We start from the raw sequence: 12,505 nt of genomic DNA, 5'->3' as shown, positions 1-12,505 counted from the left end.
TGTGGGTGATTTTGGACACTACTTAAATTTCTGTGCTTGTTCTTTACGTGGACATATTTACTTACCACATTGGGAAGCTTAATTCAATATTTGTATGATGCTTTGAAGTCCTTAGGTGCTGTGGAGAATAAATTATTGCTCATTCATTACATTTCACATCGCAGTGAGTAACATACAGTAGTCTAAGCACCTTTTATTACCAATGCATTTAGAGCTAAAATTTCATGCACTATTGTAGTAGTAGGACTTTGGTCTGCCTAACGTGACTTCTTCATAATTTTTAATTAGAAAATGAAATAAGATCAAGAACTATAAGTCTTTTATAAAATACATGTATTTTCTCATATTTGATACTTTCTAAGAGCTGAAATGGGTCTGAAAGCTAAGTGGTTTTTATGTAGACGTACCTCACAGAAAGCATCTTCGAGTCACCCTGTGTTTCATAAATATTGTGAAGAGGATTTATGCTTGAGAGGAAAAGGGAATTTATCTTGGAGATAAACCTGGACAACTGATATGACTTGGATGGCCTCTTTCAATCTTCTTTTCTTATGCACAGATTATCCAGAATGTATTTTAATAATAAGCTTGTAATTCTATAATAGATATTCATAGTTTACTTTATATGTACATGACTTATTAAACACGATACATTGTGTACATATTTGGATGAGTGATACATATATATTCTGTGCTCCGGGAGATAATAGAGCCATGTGGTGGGCTGGTACTGAATCCCCTGACATGTAATAAGGCATCAGCTTACCTAGAGGCTTCTTGAAAATTCTGTGGTCTCTAATTTCAGATCAATTTTCGGGTTTTATTTTAGAACCCTCCTTCCTTGGTTAGGGAGCTTTTCAGTCTCCAAATTAGAGGAAACATGCTCAGAAGGTTTTTCCCGCGACACCAGGACAGCAAATTGAGAGTGCATTGTGATGGTTGTTGCAAGAGTCATCACATACAGGGTTATTATGGTCTGTCTTAGTTTGACGTGTACACTGACAGTGTAGCTGCACCTCTCGTACTGCTGTGTAGCAGGGCATGTGATAGTTCATTGTGTTGAAACTATTGATTGCAGAAAAGACTTTGAAATCATGTCTTTCATTAGATGTTTCCAGGCAATAAACCCAGGCTGTTTTGCAATGTACAGATTAAAACCTAGAGATGTTAAAACCAGAGTATGGCTGCTTATAAATTAAGTTGAAGTGGTCTTTATGAAAGGCCTCTGTACTATCAAATCTGCTGAGAGGCTGCATGTCATTAAGGATGGTCGCAGATGCGGCATTCATGCATCAGAGAGCTCTTCATATTGTGTGCCTCCTATTAAGGCTTTACATTTCCTTTTGATATGTCAGTGCAGAAGGAAGAATGTTAAAAAATGACCCTGGTACAGCCCTGTAATTTGTACTTTAATTTCATTCCCTTTACTACTAGTCATTTTTTTTTTCCTGATTCTATGGAAAGAAGTAATTTCATTCTTAGTTTCATCCTTACTTTCAAAATGGCTACTGAGATGTCAAGGGCAATCATTTGTGCATTTGTGTGTGCACTTATGTTGTAGATGCATGTACAATTTTATTATATACTCCAGCAGTCTGCTGACCAATTCCCATGAAAGAAGAGCAGGCTGACTGCAGCAGGACTACTCTGAACAAGGAATGGATAAGCCACCTCTTTTTCAGGTTATAACTGCTACAGCATAGAATTTAAAAATAAAATAAATAGTGTTTTTCAGACCACTACACCAGTTGATAACCAATCTCCTTCACCAAAAACCTACATTGTCTATTTTTCCATCTAAAGTAGGAGGGTTAGTGGCTGTAATGAAAATCTCCAACCGGTGAATGGGAACATTCTTCAAGGCATGTGATAGAGTAGCTCCACTGTGAGCTGTGGGCTGATCTGATACGGCTAGGCTTGGCTGCAGCTTTTGCACAGCTCAGAAACTTCACTGAAGCCCAAAAAGTTACTATGCTTGCATAGCCACAGCAAGTGACTTCCTAAAGTTAGCATAAAGCTTATCTAATTATTTCAGTTTTTTGAAAAGCATCCAGTTTGCCAATCTTCATCCAGTTGGTGTTCTTAATGCCAGACTCTCTTCGTTAAAAATTAGAAGCCTAACAGAAAGAGAGGAAAAAAAAAAAAAAAAAGGAAGAGAAGCACAGGAACACAGGGGGTGCATACAGAATTATCTGACAGGCAGGTGTGCAGACAGGCAAAACAATACGTATTTATCTTTGAAGTATAATCACGTTCGGATATTATGCAGGAGCTTCAGTCATGATTGACACCCTGCTCTGTACTAGATGCACCATAGACACTTAATAAAAAGCAGTCCTGGAGTCATAATAAAGAATTACTGGAACTTCATGTTTAACTGAAGCACCAAGCAACTTACCACAATCAATTGTAAGAAAGAATTTATAATATGGTTCAAGAGGACTCTGGATACTCCTAATATTATAAGATAGAATAAATGGTAGTATTTTAAAGTACTTTTGTGGCCAAGTATCCATATGTTGTCTGTAGTAGGAGATAAAGATAACTCTGGTTTATTAGTGTGGTAATTGAGACTGAATGATGTAGACAATATAACAGGGAGGCAAATATATATTTACTCAGAACACTTAAATGCTTCAGTAACTTTAGTGCATTACTCTGCTAACCTCTTCCAATTGTTAAATATGTATTGAGTAGATAATGAGGCTATATCCTCGGTAACACAAATTATTTAAAGTAAAACAGTGGTTTAAAGCTACTAGTTGTCAATTATTCCAAAACCTTTCTCAAAGAAGTTCCCAAGATGAGAGCTGTAGATCACTGTCAGTTTAAAAAAATAAATTGTGTTAGATTACATTGGCTCTTTCCCATGTTTTCAGTTGCTAATTTGCATTAAAATATGGCTGAATATACATCAATTCTTCACTAATATTGCTTTTCCATGGAAGTATTTACTGTATTTGCCAAAGTGTTGCTATGTACTTGTCATAGAAAAGCCTTCAAGTCACATGAGGTCTCTTCATCCAAGCATAAATGATCGCATAAGAAGAGCTGACAGTCTTTTCTCTAGTACTTACCTTTCAGGTTGTGTATTAGTGAAAGGATGCCTTTTTTCCACCCCACAAATAGCAGATGGAAGTGTTCCAGATTGATTTTGATTTCTCCTTTAAAGGTGACTAGAAATTCCAACATAATTGCAGTAGCTTTTGATAATATTACTATAATTCACTTTGCATTTTTTTCAATATAGACCTTCTCCTATTCATCAATGGATTGCCTATGATATGGTCTATACTGAATTAAGAAAAAGACTACTTCAGTGCAATATTTTAAAAGTACATTTAAATCTCATCCTGTCATGTTTTATGCACATGACATACATGATCCAGCTTCCAGTTGGGCTGGTTGCATTAGCAGCAGCCACAGGTTGCTCCATATAGCTCCCTAAACCAGTAATTTCACAAAATAGTTATGTTCATGGATATAATATTTCCAGCTGGAAGAAACGAATAGTAAAGTAGGTAACATATTAAAATAATTTGTCTCAGTGATTCTCAAATGTTATTTCATTTTTTCACTAATAGACTTTAGGGATAGTAGGAATGCAAAATTATTTTGCAATAGAAAAAGCATCCAAATAAATTAACAGACAGTGCTTAAGTGAGAGGAGGAAGGAAATATGTTTAAGGTAGGGTTTGAAGGCAAACTAAGAAGAAAAAGCAAGAGATAAATGTGTGGAAGAATACTGTGTCTAGGAGGAGACAATTATTTTGGACTGTTCAAGTGGATGAGCAGTAATTAAATTATATTTGTAAATAAACAGATTATTTAATTTCTTCAAGGAGCATTAATCTGGAAATGAGCTCAAATAAGACTGGTGATTAGTGTAGAACAGTTGCATTTTTGACAGGTAACCACCATTTCTGTTTGGTTGTTCTAGTCATGATGCAGAATAAGAATCAAGTTCAGTTCTATTTGCACATCTATGAAATGCAGATTGAAGTCTAGTATACGTTTGAGACATATGGCATGATTTTCTATTTAGAATCACAGAACCACAGAATATGCCAAGTTAAAAGTGACCTATCAGGATCATCAAGTCCAACTCTTGGCGCCATGCAACACACCCCAAGAATCACGTCATGCGCCTGAGAGCATTGTCCAAATGCTTCTTGAACTCTGTCAGGCTTGGTGCTGTGGCCACTTCCCTGAGGAGCCTGTTCCAGTGCCCAACCACCCTCTGGGTGAAGAACCTTTTCCTGATATTCAGTCTAAATCTCCCCTGACACAATTTCATGCTGTTTTCTCGAGTCCTGTCACTGGTCACAAGAGTGAAAAGATTGGTACCTGCCCCTCCACTTCCCCTCACAAGGAAGTTGAAGAGTGCAATGAGGTCTCCCCTCAGTCTCCTCTTCTCTAGGCTGAAGAAACCAAATGGCCTCAGCCTCTCCTCATAATGTTTTCACTGTCAAAATTTTTCATTATGCAGTGTAGATTGAGACCTAGGTATCACAAAAGAAATTTCTAAAGGTAGATGCTGTCTTGAACACATTCAGACTACAAAAGATAAAGGGGTACGAAGCTGAAAATTTATGAACATCTTTAATTTGTTTGATGTACAAATACATTTCCATTTTTTTATCTGCTTGTTTGTTTTAATACAACTACAATAACAAACTGATGGTCAAGTCAAAATGCATTCACTTCAAACTATAATGCTATATTTTTACCTGCATAAGCAAGAAGATGATAATGTCTCTTTTCTACCAATGCACTCTCATCTTCCTTTTTAGCTGCATTAAGAAAATTAGGAAAAAATTTCCTTGCTTTTCTAGAAAATAAACATTTTCTTCAGGCCTTTACAGCTTCTCATAGACAGATGAGATCACATCAGAGATGGTCACAATTTTCATGTGTCCTCTTTCTCCCTCAGAGAAAGATCCACGAATATTAACCATCCCAGTAGAAAACCCTGTGTTGTTCTTAATAAACCCAAGACTTCCTTCAGTCACAGAGCTGTCCATTATCTGGCATTTCATTCTGTGTACATAACGTTTTGTTTGGTTATAATTTGAAATACATTGCATTTGTCTTTCCTGAGTGAAGTCCTCATATTTAACATTCTAGAAACCTTGACAGAAATTCTGCTATGTAAGGGACAACCAGAATATAGAAGGGAAACACAATGTTAAAATGGTAGTTTGTTAGCATAAAGAAGTTTCAGAAGTTTCACGTTCTTTTTCAGCTTGGCTCATTTTCCTCTGTGGTCCCATTCGATCACTTTATTGGGTGCCATTTGGACCCATCAGTGTTTGAAATTCTTCATTATCCTTTCTAGCTTTCTGACATTGTTTTCCTCCTTTACATTCACATACTGTAAATATAGCTCTGTCCAGGACAAATTCCATTTAGCAGACATTGCTTGACAGCTCTAGTAAATTCAGAATGATCTATTCATTCATCAATATGCATGTACAATTTCCATTAAGCTCAATAAAATTTGTGTACAGCTGTAATAACTGGAGTCTTTTAACACTTTAGTGTCTTACTAATTGCCAGGGAGGTTTCACCAGTAGAGTGAGGTGTCTCCACAGTTTCCAAGGGTCTGGGAGTGTTGATCATTCCCCTGTACTCAGACTGGTGAGGCTGCACCTTGAATCCTTTGTTTTGGGTGCCTCACTGAAAGAGACATAGAGGTGCTGGAGGATTTCCAGAGAAGGGCAATGGGGTTGGTGAAGGGTCTCAAGAGTAAGTCATATGAGAAGCAGCTGAGGGAGGTTGTTTAGCCCGAAAAAAAGGAGGCTCAGGGAGACCTTATCACTCTCTAAAATGTCTTGAAAGGAGGTTGTAGCCAGGTGGGTGCCAATCTCTTCTCCCAAGTATAAAAGCAATAGTTCAAGAGGAAATGGCCTCAAATTGCAACGGGGAGGTTTAAATCAAATACTAGGAAAAATTTCTTCACGGAAGGGGTTGCCAAATATTGTAACAGGCTGCTCAGGGAAGTGAGGAAGTGGTTGAGTCACCATCCTGGTAAGTATTTAAAATATGTGTAGATGGGGCACTTGGGGACATGGTTTAGTAGTGGACTTGGCAGTGCTGGGTTAGTGGTTGGACTTGATGAGTACAGGTCCCTGTTGACCTAAGTTGCAGACACTTGACAGTTGCAGCATAGGGGTGCTAAAGCTTGTAGTTGCCCTGCTGAGACTGCAGGACTGTCTCACTGCTTGCTTAGAAACATCCTCACATTTACACTCTGGAAAGGAAAGGTTAGGAGAAAGAGTAGAAGTATCTAATAACTTTATAGCGTGGCCTAAGACAATTTGACCATGTTTTCATTGCAAAGGTTAATATATTCAACTTGGATTTGTTGAATCATGTAAAGTAATATTTCACAACACCCTCCAGGAAAAAGAAAAAAAACTAAAGAAGAGTATATAAGATGGTTAGCTTGTTTTATAGGACCAAAGAATGCCTGAAGATCTTTGTAATGATTTTTGTGTGACAGAATCAGTCAAAGTTAATGATTTTGCAGGCCTCAGTTGTGGTTATATTAAAAATAATTGCATTACCCTTGCACAACTCATTTCTGTTGCTACATAGTTTAAATATTTTATGCAGTTTTTAAGGCCTGATCCTATTCCGAGGTGGGGAAAAATGCAATAATCTGTGCCATTTCTTCCGCCTCAAACCACAAGGAAACTTTCTACTATCACCATTATTGAGATATTCATCAATCAACCTGCTGAATCTTCCTGTTTTGAATTACCTGTCCTATCCTTTATAGCCGTTTTTTAAATGTGTACCTACTCGTGATCAATTTGAGTACGTTTTTGAAAACCCCAATCAGCATATGCTAAAGAAGTGTGAAGTCTGAACAACTCAAATTTTCGTCCTGTGGAGGACTTCATGACCTGAGCGATGCGTAAGTATCTATGCATAAAAGTATAAATGGTGATGGCCAAGTTTTGTTGTTGTTGTTGTTGTGCTTGTTGGAAGGGCTTTAAGAAGCAGAAATTTTATGTAAAAAAAAATGGTCTGCTGAGCCTTTAAATACTAACTCGGAGAAGCTGCTTATTAGTTATTCAGGTGAATAATAAAGACCAATGAATACTGAAAGGGTTTCAAGAGCTCAGAATGAAAGTGGTAGGATTTTTTGCATGACATACTCAGAAAGTTTTCTTTTTGCCATGAATATATGCAGTCAGTTTGTGATACTATATCAACTCTATCACTTCAACTATAGCTAAAGAACAGAAAATGTAGGTTTATAAACTTGAAAAATTGTGGGATATAGAGTATGAGGAGAACAGAAGATGTGAACAAGAAAGAAGTTATGGAAAGAGGCAATTTTGAACCAGTTTAATGACACTAATTATTATTTGGTTCTTACTTAATTCCCAGAAAACTCACACATGGACACTCACATACGGTTACTGGACTGTAAGTCCAGTATCTGTGGGTTATAAGGAATGGGGAGGGCATGGCAGAGGCCTCAGGATGATGCAGAGAAGAGGTAACAGAGTCTCTGTGGGAATATTTATTCTTTCAACAACACAGATAAGTATAATAAAACCACAATAATAGTGCACTTTTTCATATTTGCTACAGACATATTGGCAATACTTCTATGAAAGCATTTAAAATATGAATGTATTAATACTCGATAAGGACAAAACAAGGGAGGGAAAGGCTCAAGGAGGAAAAATTATGGCAGTTGGACAAGACTACAGAAACACTTTTCCCAGGACTGGCATTTAAGCTTTATCCCGTGCTGTGCTCAAACCTCTAGGCCACAGGTCTCCCAAGATATCACATATTACGTATGGATGAGCTTTCAAAGTGACCTAAAAGATAGGCACTGTACTCTCTCTGAAAGGCAATAGGATTGAGGATCTTAATATCCCAAGGCCTTTCTGAAAATCTCATCTTACACACAGTCTTAACCACTTCATCACAGTCACTAAATAACAGCAGGTACTTGTTAACAGCATGTGTATTAGTCACTGAAAATAATTTATCCCTGCTTTGGGGCTCCTCTAAAGAAATTATACCTCTCCATTTCTCAGCCTTCTCTATATAACACCTGAGAAATAATTGTTTTCATTTTTCTTTGCCTCATTGATTGTAGAATAAATAATCCATGAATAACTCCCTACCCTCATTATTCTACCGCATCTGGTGAGCAATAACTTTTGGTTCAGCTGTTTAAGGGCAATGGCAGGAGGGATGGAGAGGGATGAGAAAGACCAGTCAGACTCTTGAAATCCCTAAACCATACGGCTGGGATATGGCCAGGTTGTCTCAGTCATCTCTTGTAGGTGAAAACCGTAGTGATACTTTAATGCAGCTTGCATCCTGGCTTGCTCTCGGAGTGAGAATTAATTACCGAATGGCAACATCTGCATTAGCGGCTCCTGCAGCCCCAGCTCTCTGCGGGCGGGATGGTGCTCACCCCCCCAACCCAGAACTAGGACCGCTCGGAGGACTTGCCTGCTGGCTGCCTGGCTCGGATCCCGGCAGGCTGGAGCTCGGGGAGCCGCCACCACGGCGGTGTGCGGGGGAGCGGTGCGGAGGGAGGCAGGAGCGGCCGCGGGGGCGCGCAGGGGCGCCGCGCCTCCGCATCCAGCGACACCGGCACCGGCCCCACTGCCCCCGGCTCCGCTCCGGCCCCGATCCCCATCCCCGCACTGGCCCCGGCCCTGACCCCGGCCCCGCTCCGCCCCAACCCCGTCCCCGATCCCCGCCGCCGTCCCCCAGCTTTGCCTCTGAAGCAGGCAAAGGAGGACGACTGTGGTCCTGGAGGCCCAAGGGGCGCAGAGGAAGAGGGAGGAGCTGGAGGAAGCGGGGGGAAGGGGAGGGGAGCGCTGGGGAGAGGATTTTCTCTTCTTTTGCCTTTTTTTTTTTTTTTTTTTTTTTGGAGGAGGAGGAGGAGGGAGGTTGCTGCTGCTGGTGGCAGGCAGGTTCCTCCTGCTGGAAGATGATGAATACATGAGGAGAGAGGCTCTGAGCTTGCTTCTGTGCTGCGGGAGTGTCTCTCTCTCCCTCCCTCCCTCTGCCTGCTCCTGTGTGAGTGTGTGTTTGGCTCCCCGGCTATGTGTGCGTGTACACTGTGTATATATATCTGAGCTGGGAGGTTATTGCAAGCTTCTCTCAGCAGCGCTGCTCTGTACAGGAAGAAGGGCTCAGCTGCAGTGGTAGCATCAACAGCAGCATTAGCGGCACCAACTGCTATTTTTGCCTTTCTTCCTTCCTTTCATCTCCATCTCCCTTTCCCCTCCCACCCCACACGTCTTTTGGAGGATTGCTTTTGGTTTGTTTTTTTTTTCTTTTCTTTTTTTTTTTTTTAATTTTTCTCTTCTACAATCCTCCTTATTTCATACTTCGTGGCTTTTTTCTGCTTCTTCTTTTTTCCCCTCTTCCTCTGAGAAGGAGGGACAGACACAAACACAGAGAAATAAGGGAAAGAAAAGTACCGGGACTGATCGTGCTGCTGCAAACCCAAAGATAGCAGGTGAAGAGGGGGTTTGGCTTCTACCCCAAGGTAAAGCCCTGCCCCCTTTACCTTCTCGCCACCTCCTCCGAGAAGGAGAAGGAGAGAGAGAGAAAGGGCCAAAGTGGAGAAAAGCAGGTCTTCTGCGGCTGGCATTTGGAGTACAGGGAGCCAGGAAGTGAAGGATGGTTGTGGTTACCCGAGCTGGCTGCAGGGCAGCTCTCTTCCTCTGGATTTTCAGCAGCATTAGCTGCAGAGCCAGGACTGCTCTGCCTGCATCTCGTAAGTAACCTTTGCTAAGAAACATGCACAATTTCACTTCTGCAATAAACTGGAGGGAAATTCCCACAACTCTGAGGTTGATTTTTTTCTTTGCTGATGAATATCGTGTTTGATTTTTCTTTGTATTATTTTCTGTGTGCACTGAGGTTTGATGCTGTTTGCAGTGCTCCCCATCAGATCTTCCTTGGTGTAGATGATTTCATTGGTAGCTGGTGTGGAAAGTTGAAAGACTTGCTCTGTGATATAGTCTTGGTTCTGCAATGGAGTCAGAGGGGGAAAGGAATCAGCAGCTGTTCAAAGTTTGGGGGCAGTTTTTGTTTGGCTTATGGTTTGGTTGGTTTTTTCCCACCTTTCTCAGAAGGTATGCAATTTGCATTTGGAAGTACTTCCCTTCCACACTTTTGGGAGATAAAAGAGAAGATGTGAGCAGTTTCCATAACTAGTGTTTTATCGAGGAGCAGCAAGAGAAAATTCTGTCTCATTTGAAGAGGAAAGAATGTTTGTGAGTTGATGAGAGGGAACTGAGACAGGACAGCTTTTCTTGAGAGTGAAGTTTGGCTGCCCATAATAAAATGAGCAAATGTATTTTAGAGAAGACCAGCTGCCTCCTAGGGAGGCAGTAATAGTAGAGAAATGATCAAGCATCTGCTGAAATGCTGAACTTTCAGACCAGAGAATTGCAAAACCCTATACAGGATCCAATTCTTCTATCAATGTAAAAATGACAGCATATTCATTGATTTCAATGGGTATTAGATCAAATCTTTAACAGTGCACTGAGCTGTAGTTCCGAGCAAAACATTTGCAGGTAGATGTCAGTGTTAAGTGTTTAGTTGTTTCTTTTCAGACCATGTAAAACATTTGCCATTTCCAAAGTGTTTTTGAAATGCACACTGAAATGAAACAGTGCGTTTTTATAGAAAAGTCAGAAATAGACGCTTCTGCTGGCTCGCTCGGCTGTTCATAGAGGAAAGAAGTGTCCTGAGATGTTACAGATAGACGTGTTGGGATTGTGTATTTGTGAATGGACATTGATTCTACTGACCAAGCAGGGAATTGTCATAGAATGTAATGTATATACTGCATAGAGATCTGTGTAGATCACTTTATTTATTTATTTGTCTGTTTGTTTCCTTGGGGGCAGGACTGAACAATGCAATGATTAGGGAACTGGAGCACTTCTATACTTTCTCAGTGGGTTTCTATCTGTTATGATCTGATATCTATTGAAAAATAAAACAAAGTTATTGTTCCAGGATTTGCTAACACTGTGTTTGTGTGTGTGTCAACAGAAAATGCAGAGCAATGTCTACATTGCATGTAGGTCTCAGAGGCTATAGGATGTTCAGTTATTTTCTTACCTTTGGTTTAGGAGAAATATTGATCCTGGGGTTTACTGCTTAGTTTTGATCAGCTATCTAATTTTTCTTAAGAATATTATTTCTTCGTGGTCGCGTCTCAGGCTCTGCATAATAGGAATGTCTGGGGACAAAGATTTATGATTTAGATTGCCAGAAATTTGTTCTTGGAAAACCAAGTTCCCTGCTATTAATAGGGTTTCTGAGCTTTTTTGTTTGTTTTTGTCATTCAGTAAGTAATGGCTGTAGTTTAAGTTGAAAATGACATACAATGGGTTATCTGATTACCCAACAAATAAATCTTTAACTTTTGAAATTAGTTAGTTGAGAAGTTAATGGTTGTATATATCCTTTATTCCTGGAATTTCCGATTACAGTGATATTAATACAAACTTAATTACAATTTACTCATATACATTCCCATCTTGACAGATATTCAAAGATTTCCGTATATTAATTCACCTCCCAAGAGCTTATACACTATGCTTCTTATGTATTAAGTAGCATTTCATTTCTGACTCACTTCTGAAAGTGAAATGGAGCTAGATTTGTTTACTGGAAACAGAAATATAGCTAGAAGTACATGTCAGCCTTAAAATTACAAAAGGATTGTTCACATTGCAGTACATGCTGAAAATTCTTGTAAAGGCTTACTGGTGCTTGGGAAGGGGTACTACAGTGGGAACTCAAGTGCTGTGTCACAGTAGTTTGGTGCACCACTTCACTGATTATTCTGTTGCATGCTTTGCTATACAAACTCATCATTGTGTTGTATTTTGTCAATGTGCTGTATTTTCTGGGGTTATTTGTAACTTTGAATGCAACTGATTGTGAATGGCATTGGAGAGTTTTGTTTTCTGTTGCCAAGATGCTGCACTTAGCTTTTTATCTCTCTCTTTTTTTTTTTTTTAATTTCTTATCAGTTGATTTTGAACATCATATTGGGAATACCTCTGATAGAATTAAAACCTGTGCCAAATGCAACTTTGATGTAAAACTTATTTCCAACCAGAATTTCATTTTATCCTCCGTTGTTACTTTATGTTTTGACTTTGAAATAATTAAGAACAGCAAGATTATTCTTTACAGTGTTTTTTAGGAAATATGCAAGAGTTATGTTGTACAGTGAATTACAAATCCCTATATATGATCTTGCTATTCAGTATTTTCCTATAGTCTACTAGTGCTGGTGTAGAAAAAATACAGTTTTCAGAAAGAATAGAATTGGATGTCATTTATGTGAATATACTGCATCTCAACTGTTTACTTTGCAAAGCAAGTAAGTCTATCTCTGTCATTAGAATGGTGTCTCAGTAATACTGATTCAGAAGTGATTGTGTTGAAAGCTTTTAATCTCATTCAGTTCTATCTCAAG

The 12,505-nt window shown here is 39.3% G+C and overlaps 1 protein-coding gene across 1 annotated transcript in view; it reads left to right on the top strand.

Moving 5' to 3' along the window:
* The first annotated feature begins 9,377 nt into the window (after positions 1-9,377).
* CNTNAP2 (contactin associated protein 2) overlaps positions 9,378-12,505 on the top strand; it is a 1,021,678-nt gene continuing 1,018,550 nt past the window's right edge. The window contains exon 1 of the mRNA XM_039378395.1: positions 9,378-9,772. Within this exon, the coding sequence (XP_039234329.1) occupies positions 9,676-9,772 (97 nt within the window). The 5' untranslated portion in view covers positions 9,378-9,675. The remainder of the gene's footprint in view (positions 9,773-12,505) is intronic.

The sequence above is a fragment of the Pipra filicauda genome, unplaced genomic scaffold (assembly GCF_003945595.2).
Source record: "Pipra filicauda isolate LSUMZ 115617 unplaced genomic scaffold, ASM394559v2 scaffold137_size4652046_pilon, whole genome shotgun sequence".
NCBI classification, from domain to species: Eukaryota; Metazoa; Chordata; class Aves; order Passeriformes; family Pipridae; genus Pipra; species Pipra filicauda.
This window is presented reverse-complemented; position numbering and strand designations above follow the sequence as displayed.